This window comes from Talaromyces amestolkiae, assembly GCF_001896365.1.
Source record: "Talaromyces amestolkiae strain CIB chromosome Unknown scaffold1.1, whole genome shotgun sequence".
NCBI classification, from domain to species: Eukaryota; Fungi; Ascomycota; class Eurotiomycetes; order Eurotiales; family Trichocomaceae; genus Talaromyces; species Talaromyces amestolkiae.
This window is the reverse complement of record NW_024468037.1, coordinates 3,210,882-3,226,969: the sequence shown is the minus strand read 5'-3', so window position 1 is coordinate 3,226,969 and position 16,088 is coordinate 3,210,882. Positions and strand designations below refer to the sequence as shown.

Sequence of the window (16,088 nt, the reverse complement as noted above, 5' to 3'; positions counted from 1 at the left end):
GTAGTCGGTAGCTCAGTTTACAAGCAGAGATCGTACCATATTTGTGTGACCACGTAGCATAATCTTCGAGTAATTCCTTCGATATAATCGAGTATACGTGCCTAAGTGACGTAAATCTAGATGTCGGAGGGCCTGAAATGTGTTTCAATGGTGATCCTCGACGAAAGAACACAATTAAGAGAATGGCAGACAAAATGCTCGTAAGATAAATCCAGAAGCTCTGTTCGGGCATATTGGATGAGTCTCAACAAGTACAATTTTTGAAACGCCGTCAACGAGATTTGTTCAGGTTCAATCGCGAATTTCGGTTGCTCTTGAAAGATCGATTTATTCTATCTCGCTTTTTCCGTTCTGTACTAGTGTTATTTACACACAAAATCACTGATCAAAACCATGATTTCCAATACCAAGTTGGCTTGACTTTTATTGCGTTTTGCATTAGTTTATTTATTACTACCTCACTGGTTTTGTTTACTGTATATTTCGCCGCTACAGGTTACCGATCTCAGTAAATAATTGTGGAGCGTTACCTGATCCCTGGATGAACCCTGAGGGACCGCAACGGAGAGCCACGTAATAATACTGTATTAATCGGTGGCACGTACTACATACTATATATTTCACTCCGTTACAATACGCATATTGTCCTTGAAAATGTTACCACCAAGATTTCGGACTACAAAATAGCGAAAATGACCGAATATGACTATAAATAATTGGCTACGGTGTCTAGATGTACAATTATCCGTGATTTTCTATATAATACCGCCAGATCACGCAAAAATGGTTCTTCCTCCAGGTGTCTATCGAGCAGATCATGTCGGTTCTTTACTTCGACCTGAAAGCCTTAAAATTGCACGACTGCAATTCAAAAACGGAGAAATCACATCTGCTGAAATCAAGTCGCAAGAGGACATATACATAAGTGATGTAGTCAAAAAACAGTTATCACATGGTCTGCGATCTGTGACTGATGGCGAATTCCGTCGCTGGTCATTCCATATCGACTTTCTTACCCAACTTGGTGGCGTTGAATATCGTGAAGATTTGGCGACAATCAAGCCAAAACGAGACTCACCACCAAGGCTCTTTGTGACTGAGAAGTTGTACCACCCCAGAGCCATACAAGTGAATGATTTCAAATTTCTTCAGCAGGCAGTACGAGAAAACTCCTCATCCATTATTCCCGGATCAGCCAAGGTATGCATTCCGGCGCCGACAGCATTACATTTTCGCGGTGGACGAGAAAATATCAGTCGTGAAGCATACCCCAATATGGAGGAATTTTTCGGGGATTTGGCCAAGATGTGGCAATTGGAAATTATGGACCTGTACGCCGCAGGCTGTCGTTTTGTGCAGCTGGACGAGACAAATATGGTCTACCTGTGCGATCCGTTCTTCCGAAATGCAGCATTAGAGCGTAATGAGGATCCGGATCAGCTTCCACTGCAGTATGCAGAGCTCATCAATGCGGCTATCTCGCAGCGGCCGGCTGATATGAAAATCGGCATACATCTTTGTCGCGGCAATTATCGGAGTCAGTGGTTTGCCACTGGAGGGTATGAGCCAATTGCCGAAGTCTTGTTTCAGAAGATAAATGTTGATGTTTACTTCTTGGAGTTTGACGATGAGCGCTCTGGTGGATTTGAGCCCTTGAGATTCTTGCCTGCAGATAAGATTGCCGTCCTGGGTTTGATGACTAGCAAAAGGCCTTCTCTAGAAGATAAGGAGATTGTGATCAGCCGCCTGCATGAGGCTGCAAAATACTGTCCAGGTGGTCTGGATCAACTATGTCTGAGCCACCAGTGTGGTTTCTCGAGTTCTGTGGAAGGGAATGAATTGACGATAGAGGATCAATGGAAGAAAATTTCGTTGATGGTTGATATTGCAAAGTGTGTCTGGAATGAGGATCTGTCAAGGTAGAAATATCTAGCCTACGCGGATATTGAGTGATAATATACCGTGATACTTACGCCGAGATGCATGGTCATTAGCTGAATGATAAATATGTGATTGCGTATTTACATTACATATCTGATTAACGCAATATATTTACAGCCTAAGTAGAGCGCTTTCTGTTTAGCTATTATGGCTTACTATATATACTCTCCACATCGCTACATGTGCCCGATGGTTGGAGACCATTTGAAAGGAGTAATAAACTCACAGAATAAGCTTCATAATTGTAAGCGCCAACACCTGGGTCAAGTAATAAGAGAAAAATTTATTCAATGCATATTTGCGTCTACAAACTTACTTGAATAACATACTTTCAAAGAACATCCAACCGCTGATAAGAAGTATGGCGACATGTAACCCGATATTCATACCAGGTGTACCATCTGCATATCCACACAAAATACAGAGTTGGGTTTATTACGTAGTGGTGAGAGGAATATCAGGTTCACTTTGGGAATTGATTGAACTTAATGACTGTTCCTCGATTCTAGATGAGTTGCAACAGAGCTTCTCCAAAAGCGGGAGAGAAAATACCGGTCCAGGATGAACCTTCCAATGGCGCAGGCCTTACTTGAAGTCATAAATGCACTCTGCCTATGCCATATTGAGAGTTATGGCGCAAAGAAATGAGTATAATGCACCTGATTCTGAACGTCAATCAACCGAGAGGCTTCCCGCCTGTTATGGAGGAGTTTGAAAAGGGGGGCATTATCAAAGATGGCATCAATACCGGAGGAAAAAATGCGGATTGCTATGACAGGAGAAATGCGGATGGATGTCTTTTTGCTGGCATAGATTTTCCCCGAACGATCCTATTTTTACCATCTTCCTCTCAGAGCCAAAGCCCCGAGAAATTCTTCTCGATGAATTGATTGAAACGGGCAACGCCGAGGTACCATTGATCAAGTATTCCAACGACTGGAAGAGCGATCTGGATCTACTACATATTGAACGAGGAAGAAGCATGATAGCCACGAGACAGAACATACTTGTCGACTTAGGATCGATGCAGATGGAGGGCGCAGGTAAGTGAGACGAAGTCTTGCGGAAGTATGTACTACGTTCGGTCATTGCATTTATGGCGGCATTCATTTACTATTCGATTTCAGGTCTCCTCCCACAGACGACCCGCTTCAATTTTACTTACGACTCGATAGAGATTGGGGTCATGTAAATCCCTAACGGGACTCTTTGGTTTCATGGACATGGCAGCAATCGGTGATGTGGGCCACCCACCTCAGGCTTCAATTTGTTTTCTGGACGACGGTAATGGTTGTTGGTATGACATGCCTGGCTGCGACTACTCCACACATCAAAGCTGCGTTCATGGCATTGCAACCATTCGCTATTGGTCAATTCCCTACTATCACAGCTTTGACCATAGTCATAGCCAGCTTCAACATTCCGATTCGCTATCTCGGACTTGCCATTGGTCTGATTGGCACTCTGCGGAGTGCTAGTGGGAGTATCGGAAATACCGTGCTGCAGACCATTCTCAACTCGGTCATGAATGACAAACATGGACCTGGAAGCATTCAAAGTCATCATTATCGGATCAGGGCTAAGTGGCAGTCTCCTCGCCAACGGTCTCATTTGAAATTATGTCGACGTTAAAGTATACGAACGATTACCAAAGAGCCCAAGAGAGAAGGCTATCAAACTCGGTTGGGTGCTCATTCGATGATGGGCTTTCGAGCCTGTCTCGACGATGATCATATCAAGGAGATTATTAGGAAGTTCGGCAGGGCTGATGGCTTACGATCAGGGGCACCTAGAAAAGATGCAAATAAGGTATTAGCAAGAAACCTTTTTATTTAACTAGCGCGCAAAGCTTTAGACTACTTCATATATAGTAGTTTATGCCAGATATTTCCTCTCTTTGACTTGGTAGTTAGACACACATTACAATATATAACACATTCCCACTCAATTTCTCATAGATTTATGACTAAGCATTGTGAGCAAAGTTTAGGGTTTCATCTGTTACGTCTTTACAATACGCTCCCCAGCAGAATGACGATCCCGGCCAAGTATTTGGCGTTATGTATGGTAACGCTAGTCCTGATAAGGCAGCCATGACATAATGTCACATATGAAGTGATTTGATTGGTCGAGAGTGAGAGAAATCCTCTTCAGCTTCCCCTCCAATAGTTACGCGCTCATCCATCTCTACTGCAGCAACCAGCCACCCATTTTTCACCAGGTTCGAAGAGCAAGCTCTACGATATTTTAGCGGCCATCGTACCCTACGGCAGTACTCAGTCACCAGTTTTGGTGATCATCAGCATCACTCAATCCATCCCCTTGTGTGGCACGCGAGCTCGGTTAGTACCGGGCTTTGATTCACCAGGTCGCTTGCCTCGAGTTGTATAATGAATACAAGAGTCAATGCATCGATAGATTGATCAAGGTCTATTTCCATACAATATCTGTCGATTGGCGACCCAGCATCGACAATGGTCTCCTCGGAGTCCCAGCCGATCGTTCGGAGACAGTCCGCACAGCACTACCAGACCTTCAACACGCCACCGCCAAAGTCGCGCGGCCGTCCTCCCTCGAACGATTCAGAACGTTCTCATAGCTTCGGTAGTCTGCATGCGAATGGCGACGATGAAGATGAAAGCGCGGCAGCGCAGAACAAGCTGCCCAAGAAACAGATGGCCGTCCTTGCGCTGATAGCGCTTGCAGAACAAACCGCACTCAATTCAATAAGCCCTTATCTCCCCGATATGACGTCGCGGTTTCCCGAGGTACATGGTGAAAACGTTGGAGTATACGTGGGTTTGATCGCGTCGGCTTTTGCACTGGCACAGTTTGTTACAAATTATTATTGGGGTTGGTTATCAGACCGCGTGGGCAGGAAACCGGTCATTCTGCTTGGAACTGCCTGCACTGCTGTCTGCTTTGTGCTCTTTGGGTTCTGTACAACATTGTGGCAGGCGATTTTGGTTCAGGCTTTGATGGGTATGCTTAACGGCAATGCTGGCCTGGTGTCGACTTGTTTGGGCGAGATCACAAATCGCAGCAACCAGTCGCGAGCGTTCACCTACCTTCCCGTATTATACGGAATCGGAGGCATCACCGGTCCCCTACTGGGAGGGTCTTTAATCTTCAAGACGAACCCTCTGAACAAGGGACAACCGAATCCTTATCCATATGTTCTTCCAAATATTCTGTCGGCAGTCATCTTGATCATTGACTTCATTTTTGTCATCTGTTTCTTGGAAGAGAGCTTGGAAGACGCACAAAATCTTCCAACATTCCGTGACAGATTTAAAGAACTCTTCAGTTGGATGTGGCAATTCACAACCTCCCATCGACCGACTTATCTACGAGCTCGCTCTGGACCTGTCTATCACCACCCGACAGCACGCCGCGGGCGCTCCTTTAGTGACCTCACTCAGGACGAAAGTGATTTGGATTCTGCCTCCGAAACGGCTGACGACGATGATCAGCCCTCAGAACTGACTAGAGAGCAGATCTTCAACCGTGACACTATTCTTTTGTTGCTCACATATCTCATCTTTGCGCTCGTCAATGTATCTTTCAATTCTCTCTACCCGATCTTCGCACAAGCTTCAGAACCCGCTGGTCGAGACCTGAGTCCTCAAGAAATCGGTCTATCCCTCGGTTTCTCTGGTATTGTGACTATCGTCTTCCAGATTTGCGTCTTTGGAAAGCTGCGCGATAAGATGGGAAACAAATGGTCTTATCGGGCTGGCTTATTAGGCTTCGTCATTGCATTCTTACTCATGCCTTTGATTGGCTACAAGGGCTCTGATGAGAATGGGCGTTTGTCCAAAAAGTCTGCTCTGTTGGCTGTTGAGCTTTGCTTTGTGTTGCTCATCAAGACTGTTGCTGCTGTGGGAGGATTGACGAGCGCACTGTTACTGGTATATAGTATCTTCCTTTAGTCAAAATCTCTTTAACTAACATCTTTTTTAGGTGACGAATTCGGCACCCAATCATTCTGTCCTAGGTGCTCTCAACGGTCTTGCGCAGACCCTTTCAGCAGCCGGACGTTCAGTGGGCCCCTTCCTATCCGGTGGCCTTTTCTCACTTGCACAAAAATTGCCCAAAGGCGAAATGCTTGCATTTGGAGTCTTCGCAGCAGTGTCCTTTGTCGGCTTCATCCTGAGCTTCGGTATTCGATCCTCGGCTCTCGAGGCTGCTGGATGGAGTAGTGACGAGGACGATGATGTGGATAAGTCAGATGACGAGACTGAGCATGGAGCTTAAAAGTTCTTATCTCCCTTGATGCCTTGCAGCATGTGATAGAAAATGCAGCATGTGATAGAAAACTATCTTTTTTTTCGCTTCACTTTGCTCCATGAGAAATGAATGTATGCGAAAATACTACGGATGTGCTGATTTAGTTTCTCATTGGAAGTATTTTGAAAGCAATATCCTAATAATGTGAACCAATACATTAAATGTACAAATATTTAAGTATATAGACGAAATCAATTTTTAGTACTACATTTGAATTTGGTCGTTTTCTAGCGAATGCCCTAACTAAACCTATGAAGCTACAACTTTCGACCCCTTCAACCACAATCCACCGACTTGGGAAGGTTTTCTATGGAGAATGGCACGTGGCTTCAGGCGATAAGTTTCTGGCAACCTTCGAAGGCTATGATCAGATAACCCGGCTGAAACTTGCAGGATTAAAAGGTGTTCTCTATTAGTCCCCGAATCGGCCCTAACTCGGGCTCCAATCCGGTCAGCTGAGTGCTTTGTGGATGAGGATATAGCCACCAAATTAGGCAATTGATCATTCAAGTCACCGTGAGAGCTGGCCTAGCCGAAGAAAGAAATCTAATCCGTTCTCGCTAGGAAAATTCATATAGGAGGTGTCTTTGACTTTATTGAGTTTATGTGTGGAAATAACTACGACAGACAAGCCTTCTGTGTCACTTTCCACGCACCCTTTCTTGGCATCATGCAGGCTCCCGCTACAAGCTGATTTTGGTTGTCTCGGCTTGCAATACTTTCTGGCATCACTGCAATGCCAGTCCTGCTCTCCCCAGCATGAATACTACATATTTACACTAAGCAATACCTTCTTATATCGTTTCAGGGCCCCGGCGCGCGCGGCGCGCGTCTAGTACAGTCAAAGACACTGTGCTAACTATATCCAGCCTAGCCCAAACCTTGATTACTTGAGTAGTGAAGCTAAAGTGATCGACGAAAGCTCTAATACGGAAGTCAGTTTCGAGACGGGCTGTAGTTGGGCCTACAATGGAGTCTGTTATAACTTGAATTCTTTCCCGCATTACTTTCTACCTGCGCAGGTGCGTTTTCATAGGCGCGCGAGGTTTCCTTGCCATCTCGATGATGGCCGCGGTGCAGCCGGACGGCACTTGAGCCAGGCCATTTGGGGTTCGTTTTGTTGATCCCGTTGGCGTTGGTGTTGTTACTAGCATTGATGTTGGTGTTGGTGTTGTTGCTTGGCGGCGCCGCTGCTGCTGCCTGGGTCGATGACTACGATCAGGCCATCCTGGTCATACGCCTGGCTCTACGGGGCGGTGATGCAGACGCGCGCGCGATTAAACGAGCAATTGGAATGGCTCGGTACAGACTGGGCGCGTTGAAGCTTCTGGTCGACACGCCGGCGGTGATGGAGAAACTGATAAACAGATCGCAGGCCGCAGGCATCGGCTGCGCCGAGTGTGCAAAGACAAATATTTGTACGCATTAATAATAGTCAATTGCACTATTAGTAATATATAAAGTGGTAGCTCCATGATGCTGATCAAGTAGTATTCATTTCATTTATCTTCTCTCTGCAGGCCTCACAAGCGCGTACTTTAATTGCATCTAGATAGAATATGCGGGTATCTTGGACCTGAGAATAAAGTAGGTACGTAGCACATATCGGGTGCGCATTGTAGTTGTTGACAGTTGCTACTGACATGTGGGCGCAAGAAGATATTCCAGGCCTGACAGGGAGAATTCCGAGACTGAGAATACTCTGTAGTCCCAGTAACGCACAAGGTGCAGCAGACCCGACAAACTATGTGCTATGTAAGCACGGACAAGTTGACAACACCAAAAAAAGTCTCCGCCTCGCTGACAGTAATGGGGCCAGGTCCAACAGAAGACGCCCTTAAATAAGTTACTACGTAAAAATGAGCCAACAAGAACAAACCAAAAACTGAGGCTGAAGGGCCGCTGGGCGCGCTAAGCCGCATAAGGACTATCACGTGATATCGTGTGACAAGAGGTGAAATCCTTTGCCAAGCCGGGGCTCGGAATGATTAGCGGCTAGGGCGGCGCTAGGGAGACGTAGCCCTGTTTAGTTCCTTTTGTTTGCTATTTGAGACATTCTTACTACGTACACTGTGACGACGCGCGCAGGAGTTCGCAGAACGCTGCTGCCTGATAATGTTGGTGTCTGACTTCCTGATAGGGCGGAGCAGATGGGGGTGACTAGCGCAACTTAGCCATGCTGATCAGAAGCCCATTCCCTGTGTATAAAAAAGTGAGGCAGCCCGCCAGCGGAAGAGAGCAGCTGTCTGCTCAAACTCCCCGGAATATGCGGGCCAGCAGCCATGTTGTCCGACTACAACAGGCGTGGCTCTGCCGGGTCTTCCACTCTCGAGAGCGAAATCTTCGACATTGACGACCGTGCTGCAGCCGCCCTGTATAGACCCTATTTTCTTTTTCCGCGGCGCACGCGGTGGAGAAAGTACATTTGCCGCTCGCTGCGGCGTGTCGTGTACGTGCTACTGCTGCTTCTGGTCGCTCTTATTTCCGTCACCTTCGTCTTCTTCCCTTCCTACACACACCMCCCGCCGCACTACCGCTCGCTCGAACACACCATCAACTACTCCCAGGAGTCTGGCCGCGGGAATCCTCGCCATGAAAAAGTCTTTATTGCCAACAACCTGTACGACGCATCCGGCGAATTGGCCCGCGGCAAATGGGGTTCCAGTCTGCTGGAGCTGATCGACTTGCTGGGCGAAGAAAACACCTTTCTGAGCATCTACGAGAACGACGCCGGCGACGAAGCCGGGCGTGCCCTTGCCGAGCTGGACGCCCAGGTCAACTGCAACAAGTCCATTGTGTTTGAGCCGCACTATGACTTTTCTCACGCCGAGAACGTGACCCTCCCCGACGGCTCAGTGCGCTTGCGACGCGTGCCCTATCTGGCCGACCTCCGAAACCGCGCTCTGCGTCCGCTGGAGGAACAGAACCGCAAGGGAATCCAGTACGACAAGGTGTTGTTTCTCAACGACGTCTACTACAACCCACTCGACATTGTGCACCTGCTCTTCTCGACCAACGCAGACCAAAACGGCGTGTCCAGCTATCGCGCCGCCTGCGCCGTTGACTTTGGAAACTTGATCAAGTTTTATGACTCCTTTGCGGTGCGAGATGCCCATGGCTACCCCATTGGCGTGCCATTTTACCCCTGGTTCGTCTCAACCGGCGCGGCGACCAGTCGCAAGGATGTGCTGGACCAAAAGGACGCTGTGCGTGTGCGCAGTTGTTGGGGTGGCATCGTGGCCTTCGACGCAAAGTACTTTCAGACCAGCACTAACACCGCTCAGCAGGTCAGCAAGTCCGTTCCTCGCGAAACACTTGCAGACCGGCCAAAAGAACAAGAAAGACCTGCCGTCACGACATCTACACCCGTTCGCTTCCGTACCATTTCCGATGTCTTCTGGGAAGCCTCGGAAAGCTGCCTGATCCACGCCGACCTGCAGGACCCCTATACCAACATCGACCAAGTCATCGATACAGGCATTTACATCAACCCGTACATCCGGGTATCCTACGAATACCGGGCCTTCACGCGGCTCGGCTTCGTGCGCCGCTTCGAGCGCCTCTTCGCCTGGCCCAACTGGATCGCTAACTTGTTCTCTCACCACCCAGAACATAACTCGCGCCGCACCAACATCGCTGGCGAGACGGTCACGCAGCGGGTATGGCAGCCCAACGCCAGTTACGACGAGGGCGGATACTGGAAGGATGAGACACGGGTGGCTTCGCGCGGCGGGTTCTGTGCGAGACGCAGCCTGTTTGTGTTGAATAACAAGCGGCAAGAGGACGATTCTGGTTGGGAGCCGATCAGGGTGCCTCCTGATCCAGACTCGCTTGACTGGACTTTATAAAGCTGCCTGCATAAATTTTCACTTGTATATATATCGATATATCGCATAGAGAGAGCGACGTTAACGACTGTACGAATTACTCTACCGCATTAGCATGTTGAGACTGTGCAGAAATTGCTAGAGAAACGAGCTGAAGTCAATGCTCAAGGTAAATTCTATGGCACTGCGCTCTAGGCTGCTTCTGAAGGAGGACACGTTGACGTTGTCCAAGTATTGCAGAAGCATGTGTCAGTGAACCAGGAAGCACCAGCCAATAATACCGGCCACCGCCGCACCAGAAGGATAACAGATAATGCAGTGCAACCAAAGCGAAGACGCATAAGGAACTCAGCCAATATCAACGATTTCAAATATCATAACAGCGCTCTGAAATACTGGAACAGATCAAGAATATGTAGAAGGATATATAAGGACGCTCATTTCACCACGTACAGTAACAGTATTTAACCTTCTGCTTACATTACTGTCTTGAATTGGCTGCGGCACTGTAAAGATGTTTTGCAATATTTGGAAATCAATGGTGTACGACACGCGTATGAACATAGGCATATTGCTCTCGTTTGCAATTCAGGAAAATCTCGAACATAATTGAATGCTTATTCTACTCTACCGAGGCCATGCACATATCTATTGATTGGATCTCATTGTTTGTTTGCATGTTCCACCAAAATGTCTAAAATTGTGTCTTTTGTGAGATATAATTTCGTGGAAATGTAAGCTTAAGATTCTAATTTATCAAATCTTATATATTGTTCTTAAACCTATCTATCGATAACATACTGTAAACAAAAACTTTAGGACAAAATGTGGTCAGCTGAACAACACCTTCAAATTAAAATCATGGCAGCAAACCAAGCAGACGGGAGAAAAAAGGGAGGAAACCCGAGTCAAACCCTAATTCCAGTATCAATGTTACCATCCTAGGTACGCTTCAGAGTTAAAGCAATCCAACCAAACAATCTGTAAACAGCAATAATTCCGATGAGAATACCAACCCATTTCCCTGTGCGACCTTCGGCGTACCCGTATTGCTCTAGAACGCCGGAGCCACGAATCTGGCATTGTGATGCAAGGTCGGTTTGGTACATGCATTGGCAGGACGAGCCGCAGGAGTAATTTCGGCGGGAGAATTCGTTGACCATCATTCCTTGGAAGACATATGCCTATTTCATTGTTTGTCAGCATACCTTCCGTAGCTCAAAGAGGGAGGTAGTCGTGATTAGGGCTAGAGTTAGCACGCACCTGGTAGTCAATGTAATGGAAAACATATTTCCAAAATGGATTCAGAATCGTCGGTGTGACCAAAAAACCACCTACACTCATCCATAGACCATTCGCGAAGGCGACTAGAGCTAATGAGATGACAAATATTGGGAAGATGGATGACATGAGCACGACGAGCGACTCTGCAGCGACGAGATCGAGGAATAGCCACATAACCCAAGTAAAAAACGCGACGGCACTTGGCTGGAAGTTGGAGAGCCAATAGGCAACGATCGAGAAAAGAAGCGAAATCAAAACTGTCTGGTATTAGTCCGGGTGAGGTAAATTCATTGGGCTGAGAGGTATGCTTACATAGATAAGGCAGACCGATCAAGAAGTTTGCGATAATGAAGGGAGCTGCTCCGTATAAGCCGTTTGCCCGTTCCTTCACGAATATCGAGCGGTCTTCGAGGTATGCTGGTACATATGCGACTGCCATGAAGGACATGAAGGCTGAGCCGAAGAACTAGAAGTGTAGATGTTAGAGAACAAACCCTTGAACATAGACTCAGCATGAATTGCAGAGAAACTCACGATAGCGTTGATGAAAGGTTGGATATACTCCTGAGACTCGTGTAGTCGTAGCCATACAGTCCCCATCATGATTGCGAGACCGAGATACATAGCAATTCGAATACCGTACGCAATGACGTCCCGATTGCTCTTGATAAACGAGCGATGAAGCAATACAAACACAATTCTGTAGACAGCTGGCCGAGAACTTGCAGCACTTTCAGCGATATGCTTCATCTGCCTATATTTGTCCTTCTCGTCAGATGTATTCATAACTTGTGTGTTCGTGATATGTGCTTGTTTTGATTCCTGCCAGCTTTTCTGAATGTACTCAAGCCGTTCAATTGCCGTTCGGGTAGGTTGACTAGAGTTTCTTTTTTCGCCATATGCACCAGATTCATCATCACGCGAAAAGTCTGTACTGACAATATCAAGAATGAATTCCGCAGGGTTGACGTTCATTGGCAAGGGATAACCGATGTTGGCAAAGTGGTTTCGGGCTGCGGCGGTGGGACCAAGGTAACATGTTCTTCCTTTGGAGAGTAGGAGCAGCTTATCAAACAATTCAAAGGTGGAAGTGGATGGCTGATGGATACTGGCTATGACGATGAGCTGTGTAATTGTACACCATCAGCATGTATCTTTAAGTACTGTCGGGTACAAGGCTTACATTATTTCTGCGGGCAAGCTTCTTGAGATACGAGATAACCTCATAACTGGCAGTAGAATCTAGACCACTTGTCGGTTCATCTATGAAGAGAATCTTTGGTGACGTGATCAATTGGCTCGCCACACTAAGCCGACGTTTCTGTCCTCCACTAATACCCTTTCTGATCGGTGTTCCGATCAGTGTTTTTGCTTGTTCCTGGATACCGAAAGCTTTCAATAGTAGCTGCACCCTATCATTACGTTCGGCTCTGGAAGTGGACCTATACGGAGTTGTGTAAGTAGTTGCTGCCTGGTAGTATTCCAAGATAGTAACATACCCAGCAAGCGAGAGCTCTGCACTAAACTTGAGTGTTTCTTCCACAGTCAGAGATCCGATCAAGGTGTCCTCCTGTTCAACGTAGGAACTGATGTGTTGAAAGGATGCAGTGTCAATGTCGGAACCACCAACCAGGGTCTTCCCCGCAACTTTGGCACTCGAGGTAGGGTTGCGGCGAGCGAGGAGGTTTAGCAAGGTTGTCTTTCCACAGCCAGATGGGCCCATGATGGCCATGAGCTCTCCTGTTTGTCATTGAGATTAGTATCTATGATAGTAGGATTATCATTCTCTCAACCTACCCTTTTCAACACTACCGTTCACATCGCAGATGAGGTCCTTTGCCTTTTTCGTTTCGCGGTCCTTGACCGTGACAATTAGTTGTTGCCATGAGAAACTGGGTACGGTATCATTCAAGAGGAAAGCTTGTTCAGTCTTGTGTCCCTCAATGTCTGAGGGACCGTCTCTTTCTGAGTTCATCTTGAGACTGGGTTATCAAGACTTCAGTTGTTGGTCAGAGGCAAGTGTCAACCAGTGCTGGATTATCCTTGACTGGATCTTGGAGAGTTGCATCAAGTAGGACACGTCCAACATAATATATAGATCTTTATTCGCAAGTTACATCTGTCTACTTTGATAAATTTCCATGACTATAGACACCGCCAAGCCATCGGCTATTAATTCCAAATTACTCAGCATAATAACGGTGCATCTGTTTGATGAATCCCCGATTTGGTGTCGGGCGAGAAACCAGCTTCAAGAACAGCATTTTGCAAGTATCATCTGGCCAAGTTTTTATTTCGGCTTCCTGGCCTTCGTATCACGCAGCCCAATGGAGATTAACAGTTCACTAAACTGTTAAGTCTAAACGGTTCTTTGAGGCTGACAAGGCTGAAATGGTTGTCGGCGACCATCCTGTCGGCGATGATGTGGGGCGCTTTTCTTTCTCTCAAAAGAGCAATTTAGACCATATTGGCCAACGGCAGTCGAAAGATTGCTAGGCTAAGCTAAACGTAAGCTTCACTCGGACGAGAATGTAGTTGTCGGTCTGTGCTCATGATTGTTGTAAACTCTGTATAACTTTGTACGCATGAGCTGGACCCCGAGAAGATTCAATCTTGCATCGAGATCCCCGCTTAAGCAGTTGGATGTTTCCGATATAGTTCACCAATACTGGGCTGAAAGATGTTACTTCAGTAGCCAATTAATGCCTTTCAGAAAAGCGACATGATCAACAGCCTAGCACTTGAACTTCCTGATGTTCTAGATAGAATGCGGTACGAGGGCTAAGATTAGAGAGCTAGAAGGTGCTACAATGACAAGGTGCTACAATGACAAGCATAATAAAACATGACAGTGGTTTGCAGAATCAGAATGACGATGAAGATACCATGAGACATAGAATGGGTTGGGAGCAGTATTGAATATTGAATTTCGTTTGCACAGCATCCAATGGAGAAAATGCCGTAAAAGGGTCGAAAGAAATAGTGCGCTAGGTATTGCCACGCGCGTTTCTCGTTGGGGGGAATTTAGCACGATAGGTTCACTAGTTGCTGCCTGGCTTTGAACGGCAGTAACCACTTCGTTCTATGTTTTGTCTAAAAAAAAAAAAAAAGCTAGTATGTTCCTTTCCAGTTAATACCTTATCAAATAGTCGGGACTATGCGCAAATTATACGAGAGGCCCCTCATTGCCTCAATTTTCCTGGTCCTCTTTCTATGGATTACATTCCTTAGCTGGGTCACTCAACCCCGCACTACAAATGAAGGCAATAATAAAGAGCAAGAAACACCGACGACGGCACCACAACTGTGTACAGATGCCAATTGGTCTGCTGGGAGTGCCTTCTTCACACTTACAGCTCTGATATTTGGATACATAGCTCACCCGCGCGGGTGTCTTATGTGGAATCGCTCTGGGCGTATGTGGCGGTTGACTCCAGTTTTTGCGATCTTGGAGTCTTGTATCATATGGAAGAGGATCGCGTTCAGTTTATGGGAGAAGGTGCCTTTTCGAGTCATTTGTCATACTCTGATGGCGGTCCGGGTAGGCAACTCATGGCATCCCCATGAGATCAAAGAGTTTTTGCAGAAGACAAGAGACGCTACGAATGATGAGAGTCAACTACTTCCTACGGCCGAAACCTATATTCGTGCTGATACATCGTCATTTAATGCAAATCCAACTCGAGATCGGACTCAGCTGTCTGATCGACGTCAAAATTCGGATGGTTATCCGCTTTCTAGGGATATCTCACAGATACCAACTGGAGAGCAAAGCGAGGCTACTACGACTTCCTTAAAACCATATCGACTGCTGCCGTTCTCAGAGCTGCAAAATCAACTACGATACCATGAGACCTGCGACAGAATATTTCAAGAACATCTTAATCTCGTCAATGACTTCGAGAGAGGCCCCTCTTTCCGTTTCTTTATTTGGACTCCAATGGTCCTTCAGGCAATTAAGCTTGTTATTGTTGGAGGATCTGGAGCAGTACTCACCCAAGTTGCAGGCTGGGTCTACTTTGTTTCATGGCTGACCATCGAGATTCTGATGGTCACCATTGCTGAACGGCCACTTACTGCACAGGAGCGCTCGCGCGCGATTTACCTCAGCAGGCCGTGGAGAAAGCATTTTGAAACCCCCGATGTAATGTCTGACGAACTTGTGAGAACATCTCTTACAATTATCCCTCCGGCTACATTTTACATGTCTCTTGTTTTCGGCTTCATAATCGGAGGATGTAACTTTTTTTGGACAATTTTTCTATGTTCACTTAGCCCAGGGAGCAAAGCGGCAATTACCACGAAAACATCTCTAAACTTTCTTGAGACTGCAGTGTCTAATCTGGAAACCATGGCGCTATGGGTTGCTGCAGCAGTCTTCTACTTTTTAGTCTTGTACCCTGGTCCCGCGCTCCTTGCTCAGCGGCTTCTACACGGGATCTGGAAGGTACTCACCTCGTATTCTTGGTTTGACCTTGGGCCGTTATGGTTCGAAGACAGTCTGGGTGATATCGAGCCGCTGGGGCCTGGATACATCGCGTCGTATAATTATTTCATAATTTTTCTTTTCCACACGGGAATTTGGTGGATTAAGCCTTTCGAGTGCTGGGAAACGACGAAGCCGACTTATTATGATTGGCTTGGTTGAGTTTCTTTTGGATCTGATAATGCCTACAACTCTTGTTGCCATTCTACGGTAGTATAGGTTCGTCATTGACATGTTAAAATTTAGTCTCCCAAGAGACA

General features: G+C 46.7%; 4 protein-coding genes across 4 annotated transcripts; 3 read left to right on the top strand and 1 right to left on the bottom strand.

Moving 5' to 3' along the window:
- Window positions 1–783: 783 nt before the first annotated feature.
- Window positions 784–1,923, top strand: BHQ10_001061 (uncharacterized protein; the record flags this gene model as incomplete). Its single annotated transcript, XM_040873056.1, has 1 exon — window positions 784–1,923. One exon carries the CDS (start codon window positions 784–786, stop codon window positions 1,921–1,923), a length of 1,140 nt encoding a protein of 379 aa, XP_040729566.1.
- A 2,492-nt stretch (window positions 1,924–4,415) lies between these two features.
- On the top strand, window positions 4,416–6,198 carry BHQ10_001060 (uncharacterized protein; the record flags this gene model as incomplete). The annotated part of the gene is made up of 2 exons (XM_040873055.1): window positions 4,416–5,852; window positions 5,905–6,198. The coding sequence occupies 2 exons, from the start codon at window positions 4,416–4,418 to the stop codon at window positions 6,196–6,198; spliced, it is 1,731 nt and encodes a 576-aa protein (XP_040729565.1).
- Window positions 6,199–8,513: 2,315 nt separating this feature from the next.
- Window positions 8,514–10,079, top strand: BHQ10_001059 (uncharacterized protein; the record flags this gene model as incomplete). The annotated part of the gene is made up of 1 exon (XM_040873053.1): window positions 8,514–10,079. One exon carries the CDS (start codon window positions 8,514–8,516, stop codon window positions 10,077–10,079), a length of 1,566 nt encoding a protein of 521 aa, XP_040729564.1.
- A 920-nt stretch (window positions 10,080–10,999) lies between these two features.
- Window positions 11,000–13,317, bottom strand: BHQ10_001058 (uncharacterized protein; the record flags this gene model as incomplete). Its single annotated transcript, XM_040873052.1, has 7 exons — window positions 11,000–11,242; window positions 11,322–11,599; window positions 11,655–11,808; window positions 11,877–12,467; window positions 12,526–12,784; window positions 12,842–13,082; window positions 13,140–13,317. The coding sequence occupies 7 exons, from the start codon at window positions 13,315–13,317 to the stop codon at window positions 11,000–11,002; spliced, it is 1,944 nt and encodes a 647-aa protein (XP_040729563.1).
- Between the last annotated feature and the right edge of the window lie 2,771 nt (window positions 13,318–16,088).